Raw genomic sequence first — 23,267 nt, forward strand, 5'->3', positions numbered from 1 at the left:
TATACTTATGCAATTTATCCTGCTAGCAAAATCTTTAAGACTGTAGATTTTCATTCACAGTATTATTTAAATTGCTCTCATTGCCCTATAGGAAATAAATTTGATGATCTAAAATTTTACTTGCTCTGAATTCTCTATTTTTATTTAAAAAACCATATTTGAAATATGTCCTATAAGTCATTGAACATTTGGCTTTGCAAAATGTGAACCAATATAGAGATGTCAGAAATTATTTTTATCACCATTATTTATCACTAGTTTACTACAGAATATGCTTTTCTTCTTTCTCAGAACTGAAGAGAGATCTGGCTAAAGACATCACCTCAGACACATCTGGAGATTTCCAGAAGGCTTTGCTTTCTCTTGCTAAGGTATAACTCAAATAGTTCAGGAGATGCCTCTTCTTTTGTGAAGAGTAAAATCTTAGATTTCATCTCTCTCTAGAAATGAGCAATTGACTCTCTTTTTCTCCGAGAATATTATTCATCTGATTTTAAAGGAATTAGGTAAATCATCTGACTACATATAAGAAAACAACTTACAAGAGAATGGAATTTTTTTCAGGGTGACCGATCTGAGGATTTTGGCGTGAATGATGACTTGGCTGATTCAGATGCCAGGGTAAGTGAGTGCTTACAAATGCTCCTGGATCAACCTACCTACCTCACATAAGTCCTACCTTAGGTGAGGTTATCAGTTGATGGCCTCCACAGGAAAGCGAATCTGAGAGCCTCCTTGATGCCAATGGCACTTCATATTCATTCCCTGAGTGATGCACACTGTCCTGTACTTAAACAGTCCAAGAAAGAAAAATGTGGTCTTCATCTTTTCCATATTTCTTATTCCATCTCCTTATTCCATTTCCATCTCCTTATTCATAAAGCCAGAGAGCACTGAAAGAGAACAATGAGAATTTGATTTGTCATTCCCAAGAACTGTCTGGTTGAGAAAAGTCCAAATTTTTATTTTACCAGATATAAGATAAGGAAAAGTAATTTTTTATTAAGTGAAGTAGAAAGAGTAAGCACATCTAACATTGTTTTAACACTGAACATTGGAACAGTTTATACATGTAAGTTTATATTGTGAAAATACTATGGCAGTGATATCATTATTTAAAAAATTATGATAACATTTGTATACTTTTAAGTATATTGTTACATATAGTTTCAGTGAGGTTGCTGGTTATTTATACACCGAGCCATTGGCAATGTTAGAAAAATCCTGCCATTTTAGGGCCTGGAATTTCTGTTAAAAAAAAAAATGGCAACTATTATTTGCATATGCCTTCCTCATGGGGGATAGTATTGTTTTTATAAATTCATCACAGTGCGTCAGTAAGGATGGAAATGTATTTGTCCATCTCCACTCCCTTCACTGTACCAGTATATTATCTTGCACGTACTAGGCACTCATTAAGTGTTTGTTGAATAAATGCATACATGTCAGATCAATTTGCTTGAAAAGCCCAAAATAACTTCTTATGTCCATTGGAAGTTTGACCATTTTAATAGAAATTGTGCAAGCATATCAAAAAATAAAAGTTAGTATTTGAATAATTGCCCGTAATAAAATTATTCTTATTTGCTTGTGATATTTCTGAATTTGCTTTCCATCTGAAGACTCTCTGGGCTCTTAGATGTGTATTTATGGCATCTCCATGGATTAGTGTGACCCAGGAGGATGATGGTAATTAACATTTCAAAGTTAACAGAGCCTGCTTGTGACAACAAGTCAGGGATTATCTTTTTCATTTACGGAAGAGGGAAATCTGGAGTTTAATAAGGTTAAATTATTTATATAAGGTTACAGAGCTATTAAGCTGTGGAGTCAGAATTGGTTGCAGAGTCAGAATTTGAATCCAGAAATTCTAAGATCAAAATTTAAGATCTAGGTTATGGTTGAATTATTGATTTATTAGTACTATTTGCTGATAATTACTTTGAACAATTAAGATTAAAAAAATTCTTTTTTTTAGAGAGTCCCTTGGAGTTGTCTTGATGTAGAGCATATTCTTGAAGGAATTTAATTCAGCATACAATTATTCTGCAAACATATATTCAGTCTCCAGTGTTGGTGAGGCAGCTCGAGAGATACTGTGGAAGATACAAACAAAACAAGGTCCCTATCTCTGAGGAACTTGCAGCCTTAGCATTGCCTGCTGTGATCGTATTTGACACAAAGCAGTTGCCTAGAAAGAACATCTCTGAAGAGATCTAACATTCTCGTGCAGCTATCAAGTCAGCAGATAGTCAAGTGATTATTTTTGTGTTTTGACAGGCTTTATACGAAGCAGGAGAAAGGAGAAAAGGGACAGATGTGAACGTGTTCAATACCATTCTGACCACCAGAAGCTATCCTCATCTGCGCAGAGGTAAGAAGAAAGACAAAGGTTTCCTGGAAACTGGTTATGGAAAGTGCAAATTGTTTTTGCTACAAATAAGAAAAAGGAAAGCGAGAAGTCTTAATCAGCGTCATCCTGTGCCAGATGGATGTAGCACTCCTGACTCTTTGTTGCTATTGGTGCATTTATGCAACTTTGTATAGCCATCATGTTAGAGTATTGGGAAACACATTTTGTGACTTGGGCACATAGAACATTATTTCATTATTTTCACTACTTCTGTTCCCCCCAAATATCTGGAATAGGTGTGACAAAATATCTAACACATCAAATCAAATTGCAATGAAGAAAACAAAAAGGCTAAGTAAAGAAAAGAGCATATAGATGATCCTGAAACAAAAACCAAAGAGTTCTTACCTCAGAGCACAAGATTTAGTTCTGAGCCTCCTGGAAGCCAAGGCAAAGCGAAAGTGGAGATCGTTACCTAAAGTTCATTACCTTATAATGGCACACTGATTTCTAATGTTAAAATTAAGAGAAATTTACCACCCAGATCTTTATCTAAGGGAAGATCCATTTGCTGTGGCACTTAGCTCTGATGAAGTAAGTGTCATGGTTGTCAATCACATGCCATTTCTAATAAATGTCAACACTTGCAAAAATATACCGGAGCACCAAAATAGTCAGTCAGTTACATTCCTACGGGAAGATGAAGCATGCAAACTGTGCTCAGCTGAGTAATGAGCTTTAAAATGTGTTTTGAAGTTCAGTCACCCCAAGGAATACTTTGAGTCAGTTGCCTGATTTTCCTAATGTTTGCTAGAGAATAGAATGTTTTGTACATCTCTTAGTTTAAATTTAATATTCAGTGTTTCAGATGTACACCAAGTACAGTAAGCATGACATGAACAAAGTTCTGGACCTGGAGATGAAGGGGGACGTCGAGAACTGCTTCACAGCTATTGGTATGTGGTCCCCGAGGGGAAGAGTTCTCCAAGTTGAATGTGCATTGTCAATGCTGTCCCGTAATTTATAAAACAAAATAAAACCAAACAAAAAGCAAAAAAACCCCTCAAATATAGTTCATCTGTGTTTCAGATTGTGGTAACATGTAAGATAATGGCAATGAAAACTTAGATAGAGGTATACAATGACTTTCTTAATAATAGCAGATATTATTTCCTTTTTCAAAAAGACAGGCAGGTGGAAAATAATTACTGAGCACTTACTTATGCCAAGCGATGCACCAGGCAGGAGGAAGGTCAGAACAGTCAGTAAGAGCAGAGGATTTGGAATTAGATAAATGCAGATTCAAATCCTGCTCTGTCACTTGCTAATTTAATAATCTTGGACAAGTCCAGAGGGTTTGATTCTGTAGGTCTCCGGGAGCTGCTAAAAAGGTCTTCAGAAGGAAAAGGTTTTAAAGTTCTGCCATGTTATTCGGATGACCAGTCAGAGCTGGGAACCTGCATTCTAGAGCTGTGTTTGTCCAACATTACTGTGTCCACGAATCCCCTGGAGAGCTTGTTAAAATGCAGATTCTGATTCAGTAGGTCGGGGGGTGGCCTGGGACTCTGCATTTCTGACAAGCTCCCAGTTGATGCCAATTCGTTGGTCCATGGATCGCACTTTGAGTAGCAAGGTAGAGACTCATACTAATTGACACATCTGTTAGTATTTTATTTGGCAGCTGCCTTACATTTAAAGAAAATCGTACTCCACTTTTTTTTTTTTTAATTTTTTTATTATAACATGAGAAAAGTTTATTGTATGCCCACTTGGCCCTTAGCACCCACTGGTTTCCCCATGCCCAAGAAGAGTGTACTCAGAATAGCATGAACTACTGAAATTGCTATTGGATGGATTTAGGATAGTAGGAGACAGGTGATGTTATCAGGGGAAAGAATTTTCAAAACTACCATCTACAGAATAGCTTCTTATAAACCAAATAGCTTATACTGGGAGGAAGGTAAGGAACAGGAGTGGAGAATAGAATCTTGCAGGCAAAACTGTATTTCTTATTTCTTTCATCTGCGTCTTTCTTCTTTTGTGGTAAATATGTCAACTAAAATGTGCCTCTCTTGCAGTGAAGTGTGCGACAAGCAAACCAATGTTCTTTGCTGAGAAGCTTCATAACGCCATGAAGGTAACATTCTACTTATATGCTTTGCTTGGGGGCAAAATTATTGTTTGTGAAGAGAACAGAAAAGCTCATATTGTTTGAAAATCACGCATTTTACTATCTTCCCATTAAAAAGAATTGTTCCATCCAATGCAAGTGGTAATACACTTCCCTGTTGGAATAAAATTCTGTTAGATTTGTTGTGTCTTTTTATAGGTAAGATAGTAAGGTGAGCTTGTAAGTAATTTGTGGGGTACTCTTGATGTGCATAAAACTTCAGTCAGCAGAGGGAGGGTTATTACTTTTGCTTTTAATGAGTGATTTAAGTAACCTACTTCTGCTAAGGTTGAGTTTTACAATCTCTCCCTTTCTAAGTTTCACTTGTATTTTTTATTATTTGGTCTTCCACGCCATGGATTAGTATGTCATTCTAAGACTTAAAAATGTCATTCTAAGATTACTGAAGTATTAAGACGCATCTGAGCCACTTCAACCCCTTCCCTTTACCTTTATTCTCTAGCCTGCATCATATTATATAGGATGTGAACTGTATACTTGCATTGAGAAAAGTTATTAAGCTGTCTCTTTTTTTTCCTTTGCAAATCCAAAATAAGGAAGTCTTTAGAGAGAGAGAGATCTAATCATGCAATTAACAGGAAAGAGGTCTTATGCAATGATAGAGATTGTACCATTAAGTAGCAGGCAGTGCAGTCCCTGACCCCACGCCTGCTGTTATCTAGTGGGGTAATTAGATGGGTAGTGATGGAAACCTCGTGTTGTAGAAGAGCAGAATAGGGACCTGTGCCCCTGACTTTGGAAATCGATGTAGCCGTGCTGTCAGCCAAAGTGAGACCTGATATCTGAATAGGAATTAGCCAGGTGAGAGGAGGGGTGGAAGAGATGGAGGGATAAAACAAGCCTGGTCCAGCAAGAGGAGGTAGCATGACCCTTTCAAAATAATAAATAAAGAGTGGTGGTGTATGGGGGAAGAAAAGGTTGTAGAATTAGGCAGGGCATTGTAAGCCCAGAAAAAATGATTGGTTTTCCTCCTAAAAGCAACAGAAACCATTGAAGGGCCTTAAATAGATAAATTAGATGATCAGATTTGTAATTTAGAAAGTTCGCTTATTTGTAATTATTGAATAATTTAGAAAGAGGAAAGACTAGACAGTAGAAGACCAATTAGGAGTTTGTAGAAGCTCTTACCTACAGCTAATGTAGCAGTTGGGTTCTTGTCATTTTATTACCACTTGCGTAAAGTGCATTCGTGTGCGCATGTGTGTGTATTCCACTGTGGAGATAATTTCTCCATGGAAACTATGTAGGTGAGCAAAAGAGCTTCACATTCAAACCTATATCCTGCTTTATTCAGAGTATGTTTCTGGATATGAGAGACACTTACCATCATTTATTTGTTCTGGACAGGGTGCTGGAACTCGTGATAAGATATTGATCAGGATTATGGTGTCCCGTTCTGAAGTCGACATGAATGATATCAAAGCATGCTATCAGAAGTTGTATGGTATCTCACTCTGCCAAGCCATCCTGGTATGTTGTGATTTTCATAACGCTACCCCCACAAATGACTATCCTTTTTGCAACTTCTTCAAAGAGAAAGGCTGACTTACCATATCTATAAATTTCGTGTGTAAGATTAGTTTGTTATATTAAGATACATAATTTATAAGTAAATTGAACTTTCACTGGTAAAATCTACCAGTGAGTTCTGTACTGAAAAACTACACAAATTTTCTAGCAGTCTTGGAAATACTGTTTCCCATACATATATTTAGCAACCAAAATATTTCAGTAGAGAAGTATTGATAATATTTAGTAGAGAAATATTAATAAATAACTGAGTTATTTGTAACGAACATTGATCAGAGGATTAGGAACTTATTATTCTAAGTTTCTCCTTAATTTTTTTATACATAAAATGTATAAAATGCATGTTCAAGTTATCTTGTTATAACATTAAAAAATAATTGATGAACAAATATCAGTTATCAGCTATATTAATTATATTCTTTAATCTAATAAATGATATTCTTATCAAAGATTCTAGATAATTGAGGTAGTGTGATGTATGTTCTACAACTGTTAATCTACTAATACAAAAATTCTTCTATAATTAAAAATACCTTATGTTGATTAATGGCTTCAGGTGGCATTAAGCCTACTCTATGTTTTAATCAACAGGATGAAACCAAGGGAGATTACGAAAAGATCCTGGTGGCTCTCTGTGGAAGAGACTAAACATTCCTTTCACGCTCTCAAGCATTTTCATCAGAAGACTTTTTAAGCCTATCTTTTCATTCCATATCGTAGACAAATAAGAAAGTTCTTCAGCAGGATTATAGTCTAGCTAACTTCTTTCTAGAAAAAATTGCCTATAAATCATTTTTATATCATGATTCTGTATGATAGAGATAAGTTTTTTTAAAAAAAATATACTGACCCCAACCTATCAAACCCCATAAATAGGTTTTTCTGGTACTATTAGCTGCGAAAGATGTCTGTGTAGCAGAAAATAAAATGATTTTATAAGACAATTGGTGTGTCATTGATTCTTCTATTCTGAGTTTCTTTGGTGTGTAATGCAGTGGTTTAATTTGACATCAAGGGATAGGAGCCGGAATCCTAAATTATAATCATTTAATGAGACAGATTTTTCATATTAAATTAAAGAAAATATTCACAGAGTTAGAAAATGGGCTCCTTACATTCTATCATCTGGGTACAGATTATTGAGAGAGTGTTTCTGTATAATAATGGATTTATTGCATCAGCATTGTAACCACTGGACACTCTGCTATATTTCATGAACCAGTATAAGGATGAAATGGCAACAGCAATAAAAATTGCTCTCTTTTTTAAAAAATGATAGTTGCATGTTTAGTTTTCTAAGAAACTATCAAATTGTTTTCCAGAGTGACTGTACCATTTTAGCTGTTCCACAATAAATGCATGAGTGATCTAGTTTCTCCACAACCTTGCCGAATTTGGTATTGTCACTATTCTGTCTTTTAGCATTGTTTATTTTCCATTGTTGAGTTTTGAAAATTCTTTCTATATTCTAGATACTAGTCCATGTCAAATATTTGATTTGCAAATATTTTCTCTCAGTTTATAGCTTGTCGTTCTATCCTCTTAATAGAGTCTTTCTCAGGGCAAACATTTTAAATTTTAATGAGGTCCAATTTTTCCCTTTTCTTTCTTTTTTTGCTGAGGAATATTAGCCCTGAGCTAACATCCGTGCCAATCTTCCTCACCATAGTGTGATTGACAAGTGATGTACGTCTGCCCCTGGGATCCAAACCCACGAACCCGGGTCACCAAAGTGGAACGTGCTGAACTTAACTGCTATGCCATGAGACCAGCCCCTCAATTTTTATTTTTATTGATTGTGCTTTTGGTGTCATGTCTACAGACTCTTTACCTAACCTTAGGTCTTGGAAATTTTCTCCTTTATTTTTCCTAAAAGTTTTATAGTTTTCTGTTTTACATTTAAATTTGTGATCCATTTTGAGCTAATTTTTGTGTAAAGCATGAGACTTAGGTCAAAGTTCTTTTTTTGTTGCTTATGGATGTCTAATTACTCCCACACTACTTGATGAAAAGTTATCCTTCCTCCATTGAATTACTTGTGCAGTTTTGGCAAAAAATCGTTTATTTTCCTCTGCGATTATTCTTACCACATAGGTGGTAATCTAATTTATGCATCCTCAAAAGGATTGAGTTGGGTATGTGAATTTCTGACCATCCCAGCTGCGTTCGTCTGATTGTGGCTTTATTTACCCTCATCCCTGTCCTCCACTTTCTTCCCCATACACTTGTCCCATGGATCCTGTGGAACAATCACTATGACTTGGCCCATAACATACCAGCCAAGCTGAGGCTGGCAGATAGGCTGCTTATTACAGTCTCTGAATTTTTTAATTCTTTTGCTATCACCTAAGATCCCTCCCTTGTGTGAGAAGAAGTACCTGAGCGGGAAATCAGAGGGACCCCGGGGCTGGTACGTGGAGGCAGGATGGATTTATCAAGACATTTTTGTCAGCACTATTCTAAAAATAGCGTCAAGGTAGTATGACTATTTCTGCCAGTCAAGATTGCCTCCACACCTCTTCCTCTTCCAAATAATTTGAAAGAAACTGCCTAAGTGCATTCTCTCTTGGCCCTCCTTTCCATCACTGCCCACTGTCTGCTCTTCTCTAGAAGGTAACTTCTGAAGACCTTATCAAGCAGGGCCTCTTGATTTCTGACTTCGGGTTAACTCAGCCCATGAAAGGGCCTGGTAGAAGATGGGAGATCCGGAGGGGATATTCATTCTCCTTCCCTGATTCTACGGAGATTTATTAGCATCTCTGTTCTACAGTGACAATTTCTTGTCGATGGCTCCAGTGCTCAACGCTTTCCTCTCCTTGCCCCTCGGGCCCTGGGGCTGCTTCTTGGATGCTGCATTGTTCCATGCCAATTCCTCTACTTTGCTCACACCTCTCTAAACAGTCCCTTAATTAGGACTGTCACCAAAACTCCTGGCTTCTTGTGCCAGCAGTTTCCTGCTAGGACCCTGTCTGATAATACTTTCCAAGGGTGCTAAACTACTTATTTTATCAAAAACTATTTGAGAGGCTCTTGACTAAATTCCAGACACCAGGATAGGTAGGTTGTTACACAGTTCAATAGGAGGGTAGTAAGTAAGTAATGATATAAAAGAATTTTAGAAGATAAAAATATGTAGATCTCCATAACTCATGAAAAAAAAAATTGATATTAGACTTCATTACAATGAAAAACTGCTCTGTAAAAGATACCTTTAAAAGTATGAAAGACAAGGGGGCTGGCCCCGTGGCCGAGTGGTTAGGTTCGCGCGCTCCGCTGCAGGTGGCCCAGTGTTTCGTCGGTTCGAATCCTGGGCGCGGACATGGCACTGCTCGTCAGACCACGCTGAGGCGGCGTCCCACATGCCACAACTAGAAGGACCCACAACGAAGAATATACAACTATGTACTGGGGGGCTTTGGGGAGAAAAAGGAAAAAAATAAAATCTTTAAAAAAAAAAAAAAGTATGAAAGACAGGCCACAGTCTGGGAGAAAATCTTTGCAAAACAAATATCTGACAAAGGACTGGTATCCAAAAATATATAAAGAACTCTTAAAGCTGAACAATAAGAAAACAGAAAAACTAATTTAAAAATGAGCAAAAGATCTGAATAGGCACCTCAGCAAAGAAGATATACCGATGGCAAAGAGGCATATGAAAAGATACTCAACTACTAGATACTTCATTAAGGGTTTGCAAATTCAAACAACAATGAGATGCTAATACACCTGTTGGAATAGTCAAAATCCATTCCGTGTAGAGCAACAGGAACTCTCATTCATTGCTCATAGGAATGCAAAACGGTATAGCCATTTTGGAAGACAGTTTGGCAGTTTCTTACAAAGCTAAATGTGGTGTTATTGTACAATTCAGCAATCACACTGCTAGGTGCCTACCCAAATGAGTTGAAAACTTATGTCTACATGAAAACCTAAACACAAACCATTAAAGCAGCTTTCTTCATAATTTCCGAAACTTGGAAGCAACCAAGATGTATTTCAAAAGATGAATGGATAAACAAACTGTGGTGTAGCCACTCGGTGAAATATTATTCAGCCATAAAAAGAAATGAGCTACTAAGACATGGAAGAAAAACATAGAGAAAACTTAACCACATATTGCTGAGTGAAAGAAGCCAACTGGAAAAGCCTTCGTACATGATTCCAGTTATATGGCTTTCTGAAAAAGACAAAACTATGGAGACAGTAAAAAAGATAAGTAGGAGGAGGGAGGGAGGGATGAATATGTGAAACACAGGACATTTTTAGGATAATTAAACTTTCTGAATGATACTGTAATATGGATATATACACTATGCATTTGTCAAACCTATAGAACTGTACAATACAAAGAGTGACCCCTATGTGAACCATGGATTTTAGTCAATAATAATGTACCAATATTGGTTCATCAATTGTAACAAATGTACCAGCTAATGCAAGATGCTAATAATAGGAAAACTGTGACATAGGAAAAAAAATGCTGTATATGAACTATGTACCATTTTGCTGTAAACCTAAAACTGTCCTAAAAAATAAAGTCTATCTAAAAAAGAGTTCTTGACTTTTTGAAGTTTATAATGTATCTAGAGAGAAAGAGCCATGCAAAAGATGACAGAATAATGTAATAATGGGTATAATACAGACATATACGAAGTACTTTAGCAAAATACGAGAGAATAGCAGAATGAGGAAAAGCTACAAAATGGAGAACACTTGAAGAATTAAGTGGAATTTCATCTTGTTGAATGAATGAAAACTTTTATTTATTGAGAATCTATCATTGTTATGAACTATTCTTATATGCTTAAATTTTTTTTTTAATTCAGTCCTTAAACAAGGCTGTGAGTAAAGTGTTATCTTCTTTTTACAGATGAGGAATCTAAAGTTCCCAAAGTTCACTTGACTTGCCCAAGTTCACACAGTATGTAAATGAATGAACATAAATTCAACCACAAGTCTTCTGACCCCAAACCATCTCACCAAAGTTACCTATGGGAAGACAGGACAAGGAAGGAATGAGGCTGAATGAGAACCTCCTCCGGGCACCAGGTGTTTTGACAAGGATGCTATTTTAATGATAAGTAAAAATCAAAATATCCCCTGTTGCTTACAGATAAAGTGATTTGGGGGGCATTGGCAAATCTAATAAACCTGTCTATGAAAGGCAATTTTACCTTGTCAATTTTCCTTTTTCATAGTACATTTTCCTTTAATGGCCAGGTTTAAAGTAAAAATAATTGAGAGATTTAAATATCAACTATTAGAAATAAATGCACTTATTGTCAAGATTTATGAAAAAAAGAGGGAGAAAAAGACTATAGTCTCAGGTTCCACAACAAAATATTGAAATTAAACCCAGTGTTAAGAAATAAGTCTTTTCCATGTGGGTGAGATATTTTTCTTGGTAAACTGCTGTGTTAAGCTAAACCTCAGACAATATTGTGCATGACATGGTCAAAAGCTAGGAAAACTCCCCATTCCCTGTATTTGCCTTTCTAACTTACACCAATGTTTCAGCTCTTGGTTAAGACATTAGTTCTCCCCAAAGGTCTTCCTTGGCACCCAAAATCCCAGTTAGTTCTGCCTCCTCTGTGCTCCCATGACGCTGCATTATGACTGCTGTTCAGTTGCCTTCATGCTTCTCTAGATTTCGGAAGGGCGGGGACTGTGTTTGTTTTATTTGGTGTTGATTTTCTGGTTCCTGACTCAGTCCCTAATAGCTGCTATACACTTAGATTTTTAAATACACAGATCAATGAACAAACACAAAAAGCAGGTAGCCAGCATTTTGCATTTGCAAAAAAACTTTTTATCCTTCCTTTTTTGCCTGATACGTGAGTTTTTGTAACCTATAGAGATTTTGTTAACACACACACGCACATACACAGAGCACTCGTTGACTTCAGCATGGAAGAGCACAGAGACTATACACTGAATACTGTCAATGATCAATTGCTCAAAGAATATAGCAAAGATATTGCAACGACTACGTAAATCTAGAAACAGTACATAAGAGAAAATACTGAATACTGCACAGCCATCCATCCCCATGTATTAATTGGTCTTGCATCCCTTCCTATTTAGGCTTACCACACATGCTCTACGTACTTCATCCATGGTTAAAATGTCTCATAAGCTACTTACTCCTTGCTTCTAACTAGTTTTATCTATTCTCATTTGTTTTTCTTTTTATTATTAAATAATAAAGCAAACAATCATCACACTTTGTATCTTGTGTGACCCCTCTGGTAACACCTGTCACCAGAGTATATAGGTTAAGTTCTTTGAGCATCCTTCCTTTTTAGACTTTTTTCTTCTTCTTTTCTCCATATTCCTATATGCCTCATATAGAATACATAGGGACAGTTTTTATATATGTATCAATTAATTTTGTGGTCTTCTATAATTCACAGAAAAGATGATTAACAAATGGCTACCAAGTAAAGAGGATTTCTTTTTCCACAAGAAGTCTAGAGGAAGACTGCTATATGAATTGGGTCAGAGACTGAATGATATCAGGAAATTCTGTGATAATCTGGCATTTTCCTTATGATGGTTACCTCATGGCTTCAAGGTGGTTGCCAGAGCTCTAAACATAATGTCTGGGTTCAAGGCAAGAAGAAAGAGAAGAACAAAGAGAGGTAGTACCAATTGTATTTCTTCTTTTAATCTTTTTCCTTTCTAGAAATGTCTTTCCCATCCATACCCTAGCAGACTCATTTTAAGATTCACTGGTCACATTGGGGACAGAGTATCATGACTGCTCTAAGCTAGTGGTTTTCAACCAGGGAAAACTTTGCCACCTGGAAGACCTTTGACAATGTTCAGACATTTTTATCGCTAGAGCTGGGGGATGTGCGCTACTGCCATCTAGTGGGTAGAGTCAAGGGACGCTGGTAAACTTTCTACAGTGTACAGAACAGCCCTACACAACAACAAATTATCCTGCCTGAAGTGTCAATAGTGCCAGGGCCATGAAGCCTTGGTGTAAATCAATGCCTGGATGCTGGGCACGCAAAGCTAGATGAATCCTTTGGTCCATTTTGTATTCTGGATTACCCAGTGAGGGAAAATTAAACAGTATCTTACATTTATGGTGTTTCGGGGGATCTAATCCTAGAAGCTAAAACTGTTATAAACATATCTCTACTCATTCTTTGCGTTAGTTACAACATTTTTGAAAATTAGTTTATTGTTTATTTTGCATAAATCTCTTGCATAAAACTCTTATCTCCATATCTCATTCTTTCTTTTCTCTCCTTCCATAGACAAATAACCATTGTCATGCATTAAATGTTTACCTCTAATCACATATTTTTTCATACATTTTTTAGTTTTTGACATTTATTATCAGAATTAAACACAAGTCAACTGCGTTTCGTTCAACAAGAACCTGGTTGAACCCAAAGATGTGTTACTTTGGACTAAGTTAAGAATTTCTGTTTCCCTTGGATTAAGTTTATGAGATGTGTACTTCCCACTAGCATCTGCATTTCATTTTTTCCACTTTGTACTTCTTTTCATAAAATAATAATGGCATGATTAAATACAATATTAAATAAATTGCAAAATGTAAGTGTAAAACTGGTAAATCAATCATCACCACCACCATCTCACACATCTACGTGCGCGTGGGAACACGCACACACACACACTCAAACACATGCACAGTTGAAACTCCATTGCTTTTAGGATAAAGACTAGGCTTCTTATGGAGGCCAGGACCTGGCACGTCCCAGCTTCTACCCACCTCTCCCTTCCTTTTTGGGCAACATGCTTTCTGTTTTCCACCCATGCTGTCTTTCTATAATCCCTACTTCTTACTATGCTCCCTCCTGCCTCAACGACCTTGTATTTCCTGAGCCTAAACACTATCTTTTCTCATCCCGTCCTTGCTAACTTGACAAATCCTACAGCTATCAGTTCAAATACCCAACAGATGCTTTTAGCACTATATACCTCTGCACTATAGTACATGCCAAAGTTGTAATTTTACATTGGTTTTAAGTGATCTTCAGTTAATAGTAGTCACCTCCTCTAGAACACAAGTTGCTTGTTGGCAGAGACTATTCTTTTTCCTTTTTCTTTCTTTGACTTTTCATTGTATTGCTGTTGTCTGGTAAAATTTCTGACACTAAGTAAAATTATGACAACAAATGACAGTTTGTGTTAGACGCTAACTCAAAATGTTTATTGTTCACTTGTAAGGCATTTGGTGGGCCTCAATCAATTGCACTCAAATGTCAAATAGTAGAATATTGTCATGCCGTATGCTCTCTCTAGTTCTCTTTTCTGGGTCACTCCAACCTCTTGGGAAACAGATTCATTCTAGAGAAGCCATCGTGGCCGCAACCACAGCAGCAAAGTTGCTTTACCTCAGGGCCTGGTGTGCTCCTGGTAAGATTTCCTTAGGAATGGAGTGATTCTACTATAGGGAAATAGCTTCCATTGACATGCGGGATTTTGGTTTCAGAGTGGAAATTGTAAGATAGGCTGAATGAGCACGATTTGTAAACACTATTGAAAGAATGGCATAGATGAGATCTAGGCTCACCTGAGACAGATCGACGGAGAGTAAATAGTGCCAGAAAGATCAGGAGAGCATCATGGGAGCATCACGGACACAGTTTTCTTCTGATTCCTGAGACTGCTCTCTTACGTCACTGGGACACTAGATTTAAAGAACCACTCATCTAATACTAATCCTATACCTCCTTTAAGACCACGTGTGTCACCTGTGTCTGCTGTTTGGTGCACGTGCCTCTATTCTTCATTCATGAACTAACGATGAAGCTTTCATGACTTCCATAAGTTGAGGGTTATAGTTACTTGTGTTTTAATTGCGACACACAAACAGTTCTATGGATGAATGTTATCTAAGCAAAGCTATTTCATCCTTTGTTTATTGAGTGGCATGAAAGGCAGAAGCTCCATCATCTTCTACCATCTAGCCTCACAAATCATACATTCCTTCTGCCCCGTTATTTTGGTTCCAAGCAAGCCGCAAGCCTGCTCAGATTCAAGGGGAGAGTAATTATACTTCACATCTTAAAAGGGAAGTGGGAAGGTAGGTCCTAGATGATTTAGGGAAGAATAGAGATAAGGTGCTAACCATTTTTGGAAAAGACAATATGCCACATGTAGGACAATAACATGTCATTACATTCCGCGTGGCATCGTTTGCGCTATCCTCCACAGAGTGGCTATGCAAATCCACAAATGGTCATTGCTTTAAAAAAGAAAAGCGTGCTTCTCCTATTCTGATTATTTCAATACAAGAAATATATAACCAGCTTGGAAATGTTTTTGGAGGTGCTGACAAGACATGTTCAATTTTTTGGCATTACTACTTCATAGTTCAAAAGATCACACTCAGCAAATGAAGGTTGAGACCAATTATGATTTTTTTTTTCTTTGTGAAAGTCATGGAACATTGCTAGCAAAGAAATGAGAGAAGAGAAGACATTTGTAAATATTTGCTAAGCGTTCCTCATAATATGGGAGCAGTGTGATACAGAAGGAGTCGGAGACATCTGAATTTAAATGAAGCCTCCACCACTTATTAAGTGACTCTGAAGAGAGTAATTGCCTTTTATAAGCTACAGTTTTTCATCAGTAGGATATTATGACCGCTTGCCTTACAGAGTTGCTCTAAGGACTAGACATAATGGAGTTAAAGTGACTGGCACTTAATAGGTACATGAGAAACTGGAGGGACTGCTAACATTAAACCACCTAAGAGAAAGTGAAAAAAAATCACTGCTTCCAAATGCTAAGATAATTGGTAATGATAGGCCAAACAGTTGATAGGATTGAATGAATTTTTGTTTTTTTATCCATCTCTTTTGCTGTAGATGACTTAGATCTTGTGGTGATTAAACCCGGATTAAGTTAATTCTTAGCTCCAAACTGAAACGACTTGAAAAAATGGAATGGTCTGAAAAGAAATCCTTGTACTGGAGTTTACGTACCTGCTTCAGGCTGAAAACTCAAAATGCATCTGGAAACTCAAAATGCAGTCAAGGGAAAAGATCCTTTTCTTAGCTTCAGTGGTAGAAACTTGGGTTATGGACCCAGGAGGCAAAGCGATGCACCTTCCAAATCCTTTCTTTAGGTTTCATGAGGAAACAATGCAACTTCTTGCAATTATTATCACTGTTTACTTTTTGGCTCTGAAGACTGACTCAGAGGAGGTCAGTGTCTTCACAAACATAATTCAGAATCAGTCAGGCTGCTTGATTCAAATCCCGGCCTCACCACTCACTGACTGTGGGGCTTGGTCAAGTCTGACCTTCTCCATGTCTCAGTTTGCTTATTCGTAAAATAAGTATATTGATGGTTGTGATGAAAACTAAACGAGATAATAAGCATCTGGCACACATGAAGCAGTCAATACATACAAATACCTAGTAACTGCTGCTACTCTGAGGAGCTTGCAATACATTTCTAACAAAGAAAGCTTCTTTAATAGGATAATGCATTAAGAAATATCCTATATTATCGGAAATATTAGATCATTCCTACTACTGCAAAGATAAATGGAGCGATATTTCTTGCATGTGGTAAACTAAGTAATGGATTATATTCTTCAGATTCTTGTCTCACTGCTGATTATTAAATTCAGTAGTGCCAGCCCTTTAAGTAGTAGAAAGCTTATTTATTGACTGTCTTTTTCTGTGAATACAGAACTACAAATGGACCCAATGCGAAAGTAGAAAAACTGTCTGTGAAAAGGAGCAGAGTAGAATGCAAAAAATTAGATACGAAAGAAAGGAAAGGAAATGAAAATGACTTGGCCATATCAAATGGCTTGATATCTGCACATCAAGAATTTCAGTGTTTGTTTTAGGCCCCACCACAGGAGCCCATAGAAATTCAAGCTTAATGCCAAGCTGAGTCATCTACCAAACGATCCATCTGGAAAGAAGACTGTTTTGTTTTGGCCAGTCTGTTGGAAATAAGTGTCTAATCTCTTGCTTCTAACTGGAAACAATTATTGTCGGTCCATTTTCAGGAAGATTGTGACCACTGGAAAGTTTGTATTGTCAGAAGGCACACCAGCTACTGATTTCAAATGTCTCAACTTTTATAGTACTTTAAATATCTTTATGCTGGTTTATCTAGCATCTGTGTATTTTCTTTGTAAATTTTCTATGTTCAGTTCTCTACTTTTGTCTTTCTAAATCTATATCCATAGGGGGAAAAAATCAGAGAAACATATGAAAAATTTTTCTGCATAGTCATGGCAAAACCAACTTCTATGTTAATTTTCAAAAGAGAAGAAAGAAAAAAGAAAAAGTTATTGGCTTATCTCTAGTGGAATAAAAAATTGAAGTCACATTATAATTTGAAGGAGCAGAGAAAATATAGCCAAGTATGGCTACATGACAAAATGGGGGTCCTTGTCCCAAAATTATTAAGAATTTCAAGATGGTGAGAGCAGACCCTTAAACCAGACTTGGGACTCTTCTGAAGGGGGGACGGGGTCGGTGGGGGAGCCTGTGTGACTGCACAGGTTGTATGCCCATGAAGCCGACCCTGAATGTAGCTCCTTTATGTTATCTAAAAATAATCTATTCCTCATGAACCCTGGTACTTAGTTTAAGGGAGAAAAATGAACTTCAGTGCCATCTAGTGTGAATTTTAGTCTGGCCTGCTAATCTGCTTTTAGACACTCCCCCGTCTGTCTAGAAAAAAGAGCTTATTTCCTCAGTTTCTCTTCTGCTTCCTCTGTCTACTCTGTAGGTGTACTGGGGGGAAAGAAGTCATTGTCCAGCGAAGAACTGAGGACTCTGGCCTACTGTCCTCTGGCACATCTGTTTGCTGGTTAACATCTCTCATTTACGTGGGGGGAACTTGACATCGGAGGCCAAAGTCTGTAGCTGGTTAACATAGCATGTGAGAGACTGGCCATTTGTTCCTAGAAGGACTGTCATTCTTGGATTTTAAACAAGATAAGACTCAAAGTTATTTTTTTCCTTTCAACATTTGGGAACTTGCAAGAAAGATCTAACTAACCAGAGACAAAATAAGGGGTTATACATTGCTCTACATCTAAGCTATGATTCATGTGGAAATTGTGACCTTGTCATGTATGATAGTTTTTCTAAGGTTTTTCTTTAACTTACAAATAAATATTGATTTATGTTTTGGGTGAGTTTTATGTCTTTTTCTGAGACAGAAAAATTAAACCAAAAAATCCCACTTGTATTTAAAATCAGAAATTTGACTTCCTATTTAAAGGAACACTGCAGTAAAACCACTTATGAAGTGAAAGTTTTTTTAAGTGGACACAGTTAGCCCAGTGTTCCTCTTTGTTTCTTGGTATTTTGATGGATTCCATGGAAAGGACACATAAATGCATCCAATAAGGAAGTCTTTATACCCCTTGGGCCTCCTTATTGCTTATTTGTATTTTAAATCTTTCCCTTTACTCGTTCTTTCTCATCTTCATTTAAAAGATTCAAGAATTTTCCATCTTAAAAAACAAAACAAAGTGAAAACAAAAATAGCGTTTGTGTCAGTGACTGCCCCTGGCATCTGGTGCCACCATAAGCATAAGCCACGCACTCCAATTAAGCAATGGATGGATCATCACAGGGGCCGTTTAGTGAAAAATGACCTCAAAACCGAGCTGAGAGGAGGAACGTGGGATCCACTGGACTAGTCGCTGAACCATCTTACTGTTGTGACTCTTTCTTGGAGGTGAATGAATATGCCCACACGAGAGTTAGAGGCTCCCTTGATCTCTGATCAAAGGGCACGAAGGTGCTGTTTAGAGTACAAAGGCTTCATAATGCAAATGTTTTATCATAATTATGCACATTATGCAAAGAAGCAAAATGATAAATATGCTTAAAGATAGCAAAGAAGACTATAGCTTTTCTAAAATAAAATGCTGGCAAAAAGACTAGGAAATGTGAAATTATTTTAAATTTAAAAAACTCTATGTCATTAAATATAATGAGAATAATTATGCACCATCCTAATACTGTTTTATACTTTTTGTATTAGCCAATTGTTCCTGAAAAATGAAGAAAATGCTAGAATGAAGAATGCTAAAGTACTAAATGAAGCAATTTCTCTACTTGTTGGGCAAGCGCATATTTTCTGAGAGAAGGCATAGAATTGGATTTTAATATTTTAGGCAATATTCTCATATTGTGTAAAAGGTTTATAAGTTTGTCTCTAGGGAGTTGTGGAGGGCACAGGCATACAAACAGGCGTGTGATTATTAAGTTGTGTGTTTTAAACATTTGGCTCCAATATTTCCATTGTTTCCCCAAGAAAATCTGCTTTTTAAGCACTAACAGTATGTCAGCGCACTTTTTCAGATATGTATTAGCTATAGTATTTGGAAATATAACATATATTAAGTTCATATACTCAGATCCATAATTTATTTCAAAATTATTACTCTGAAGTTTTCAGCCTGGGTTTCACTCAACTTTTGATCTTTACCGCCATCTAGTGATGGCTTTAGAAACTTCCTCTTAACGTGTACAAAGAACTGTTTAGGTATAAGAAAACGTAAGAGAACTAGAAAGCATGTTCTCTTTCTTCATAGAGTTTATAGTCTATCCCATGAGACATAAGCCATAGGCATGAAACGTATGGAAAAACACTTTTTTTTTTTTGCTGAAGAGAATCACCCTTAGCTAACACCTGTTGCCAACCGTCCTCTTTTTGCTTGAGGAAGATCGGCCCTTAGCTAACATCTGTGCCAGTCTTCCTCTATTTTGCGTGTGGGTTGCCGCTTCAACATGGCAGCTGACGAGTGGTGTAGGTCCGTGCCTGGGAACTAAACCCAGGTCACAGAAGCAGAGTGTGCTGAACTTGTTACCACTAGGCCTTGGGGCCAGCCCCTGGAAAAACTCTTTTAAAGGAATATGAAAGAACACAAATCATCAACAATGGAGAAAAGCTGCATGTGTACACTACACGTGTAACACAGTAATGATTTTATACAATTTTAGGTGAAGTGAGGCTTTAGAAAGCCGATATCCATTTTTCCTAATTCGGGTGTACATTGCGTGAGATTAACGGAGTATAGATTCTTAGAAATCACACAAATTGTTCTTGGCCCACTTCTCGTTCATACCTCCTGAAAGTGTATCTTCTCAGTGATAGTTTGCCTTTTCACTCCCATTTATTCCTCACTTCTCTCCTGAAATGACCTTGGCCGACCAGTAGGGACTTCATCGATAAACACAATAACCGTTTTTAGTCCTTATTTTCCTGGCTCCTTTTCCGCATTTGACATGTTCTATTTTGTTTTCCCCTCCTCCATGCCTTTGGTCCTCTGGGTCTCCTAGTTCTCTGTCCATTCTTCATTTCTCGTGGATTCCTCTTCTTTTGTCTATTCTTTAAGTGCTGTTGGTTGTCTCAGTCTGTCCAAGCTGCTATAACAAAATACCATAGACTGGGGGGCTTACAAACAGCAGGAATTTATTTCTCACAGTTCTGGAGGCTCAGGAGTCTAGATTCAGTGTCTGGTGAGGACCCCATTCCTAGATCATAGAGGACGGTCTTTTTGCTGTAACCTCCCATGGCAGAAGGGGTGAAGTGTCTCTCTGGGGCCTCTTTCATAATAACACTAAATCCCATTCATGAGCGCTCTGCTCTTATGACCTCAGCCATAAGGCCCCACCTCATAATGTCACCATCTTGAGGATTAGATTTCAACGTGTGAATTGTGGGGGTGGGGACACAAACATTCAGTCGATAGCATTGGTATTATCCAAGGTAGTATATTTGGCTCACTAATGGTCACATGATATCATCCACATATATGTTTTTATCTTCCATCCATATTGTGATGACCTGCAAATCTAATGTGTGAGCACTGATTCCCCAGAGCTCTAGTCTCGTGCATCTAGTGACCTGTTGAACACCTGGATGGATGGCCCCAGGGTAACTAATGTCCCCGGTTACATGGTAACGAATAGAAATGGAGTGAGGGCACTGATTGCTGCCAATGCTTGTCACTGGGGTGGAAACAAACAAACAAAAGATAAAGGTAATGTTTATCAGCAGAAACACTTTGCTGGCTATTAACATTGTAAACTATCAATAAGAATGAATAACTGAGGGGCTTGCCCAATGGCCAAGCAAAGTTCCGCACGCTCTGGTTCAGCAACCTGGGTTCACGGTTTCGGATCCCCGGCACGGACCTGCTCCACTCATCAACTATGATGTGGAGGTGTCCCACATACAAAGTAGAGGAAGATTGGCATGGATGTTAGCTCAGGGCTAGTCTTCCTCAAGCAACAAAAGAAAAAAAAAAAAGAATGGACAACTGCCATTAGAACTCAGTAATTTGAAAATAGAAGTCTGGGACACAGCATCTCTGTTCTTGGATGAATGATTCTTGCTTTTAAATAATCTTTGCTTCTTGTCCTCGGTGCTGTGCAAATGGACTCTTGGACTTATTGCAGATTGCCAAAGTCAAGTCCCATTCTAAAGGGAGATTTTCAAATGTTTAAGACCATTAGCATCAAGCTGAGGTTATGTACCTGACACAATGAGAAGAGATGAACAGAGAATATTGAAAATGGAAATGTAACGGAGAAAAAAGAGCACCCATTGACAGCATATGAAATCAGATAATTATTCAATTACTTCTTTCCAGGGATCTTTAAATCTATTCCTAAAGACTAAGTAAATTATTTGCTTTACACTGTGAACATTTTATTCTTTCTCAGCTGTGCAGAGGATAAAAAAATATATTTTGGTTTTCTTGTGCCCATTCTTGAGAACAAATTGCAAAACAGACATTTAGGAAATACCTTAAATCATTGTGTGTACTTCTTTATGCATTTTTTTATTTGTACAAATAAGTATTCTCATCTTATATTCTCAACGTATATCATTTTGCATTGCTTTTATTTAAAATGGTGGCATTTAAGTCTTTTTTCCTAATTTATTCTTGTGTTGTCTGAGGAAGCACTGCTCTCTATGGGTCAATCCATTTGAAAATTTGTATTTTTCCTTCTTCTGATGTTTTAACTCAATAATTCTTATCATAAACCTATACATTTATTTCTTAATTTATTAACTTTAGAAAGTATCTACTAACATCCCTCCTGCAAAAGATGAAGGTATCTTCCTTAATTTCCCCAGTCTTACCCACTTCTACAAATGTATGTTAATTACATCATTATTTTGAGTTTTTCTAATGATTGCATTGGCGCATTTGAAGATTGGATCAGTTTTGGAATGCTTTTGGTTCCAGATAAAAGAAAACCTGATGAATTATGGCTTAAACAAGTAAGCATTTATTTTCTGCTCATAGCAAGAAGTGTAGAGGTACATGGCCCCAGGGTTGGCCAAGAGGCCCACCAGACAACAAATGTTCAATGTCTTGGCCTTCTCCTCTGTGCCCAACATCCTGACTCATTTGTACTCCAAGAGTGAGCTGGAGAAGGGTGGATCCACAAGATTACCTTCTCCCTTTGTGCCCTTATTTGGGGGTACATAGCACAGCCAGCTGTAAACACAGAGGCTCAGCCACTCTATATTCAGTCTTTTACTAATTGCTTTGACTACAATCCCTGCCTGCACTATACTCTCCATTTTTGACAATATTGGGCTTGGCCACTTTGGGATTCCATAGAAAGAAATTATTCCCATCTTTTTTTCAGCCTTCTCTTGCTCATGTTTTCAGTTGTTTTCTCTAGTTGGATTTATCCATCCACAGGATTTTTACCAGCTTTCTATGTTACAGTAATGCAACATTTATGTGGTTGATGACATCTTTTCTTGCCTTTACCACTGTAAGTAATTTATGCTTCTCATGTATATTTACTGTTATTTCAGGGAGATCATAAGAAGGAAAAAAGAAAAATTCTGTGCTCATTTCAGTTTTTGAACTAAAAGTCTGTAAGCATCATTTTAAAGTGTCTCCTCTAACCTAAACATAACACACAAATATTTTATTTTTTACCTTGTGAATCATTAAACATTGAATGGCAGGAACATTACTTTAGATTATCATACCAAGTGATTAATTCACAATATTCTGTGAAAACTATAAATTCTAAGCTTGACATTTATGAAAGTTGTATGTGCCAGGAACTGTGTCAATATTACTTTCTAAAACTAAATTTCTAAATTTTTAAAAAAAATTTTCAGACTTACAGTAAAGTTGTAAGAATAGTACAAAGAACTTGCATGTACCTTTCACTCAGATCC

The 23,267-nt window shown here is 37.2% G+C and overlaps 1 protein-coding gene across 1 annotated transcript; it reads left to right on the plus strand.

Moving 5' to 3' along the window:
• LOC103552104 (annexin A1) lies at positions 1–7,018 on the plus strand. The gene is made up of 7 exons (XM_008521902.2): positions 1–371; positions 565–621; positions 2,281–2,374; positions 3,214–3,309; positions 4,432–4,490; positions 5,892–6,014; positions 6,666–7,018. Exons 4-7 carry the CDS (start codon positions 3,222–3,224, stop codon positions 6,720–6,722), a joined length of 327 nt encoding a protein of 108 aa, XP_008520124.2. The 5' UTR covers positions 1–371; positions 565–621; positions 2,281–2,374; positions 3,214–3,221; the 3' UTR covers positions 6,723–7,018.
• Positions 7,019–23,267: the final 16,249 nt, after the last annotated feature.

This window comes from Equus przewalskii, chromosome 22 (assembly GCF_037783145.1).
Source record: "Equus przewalskii isolate Varuska chromosome 22, EquPr2, whole genome shotgun sequence".
In the NCBI taxonomy this organism is placed as follows: domain Eukaryota; kingdom Metazoa; phylum Chordata; class Mammalia; order Perissodactyla; family Equidae; genus Equus; species Equus przewalskii.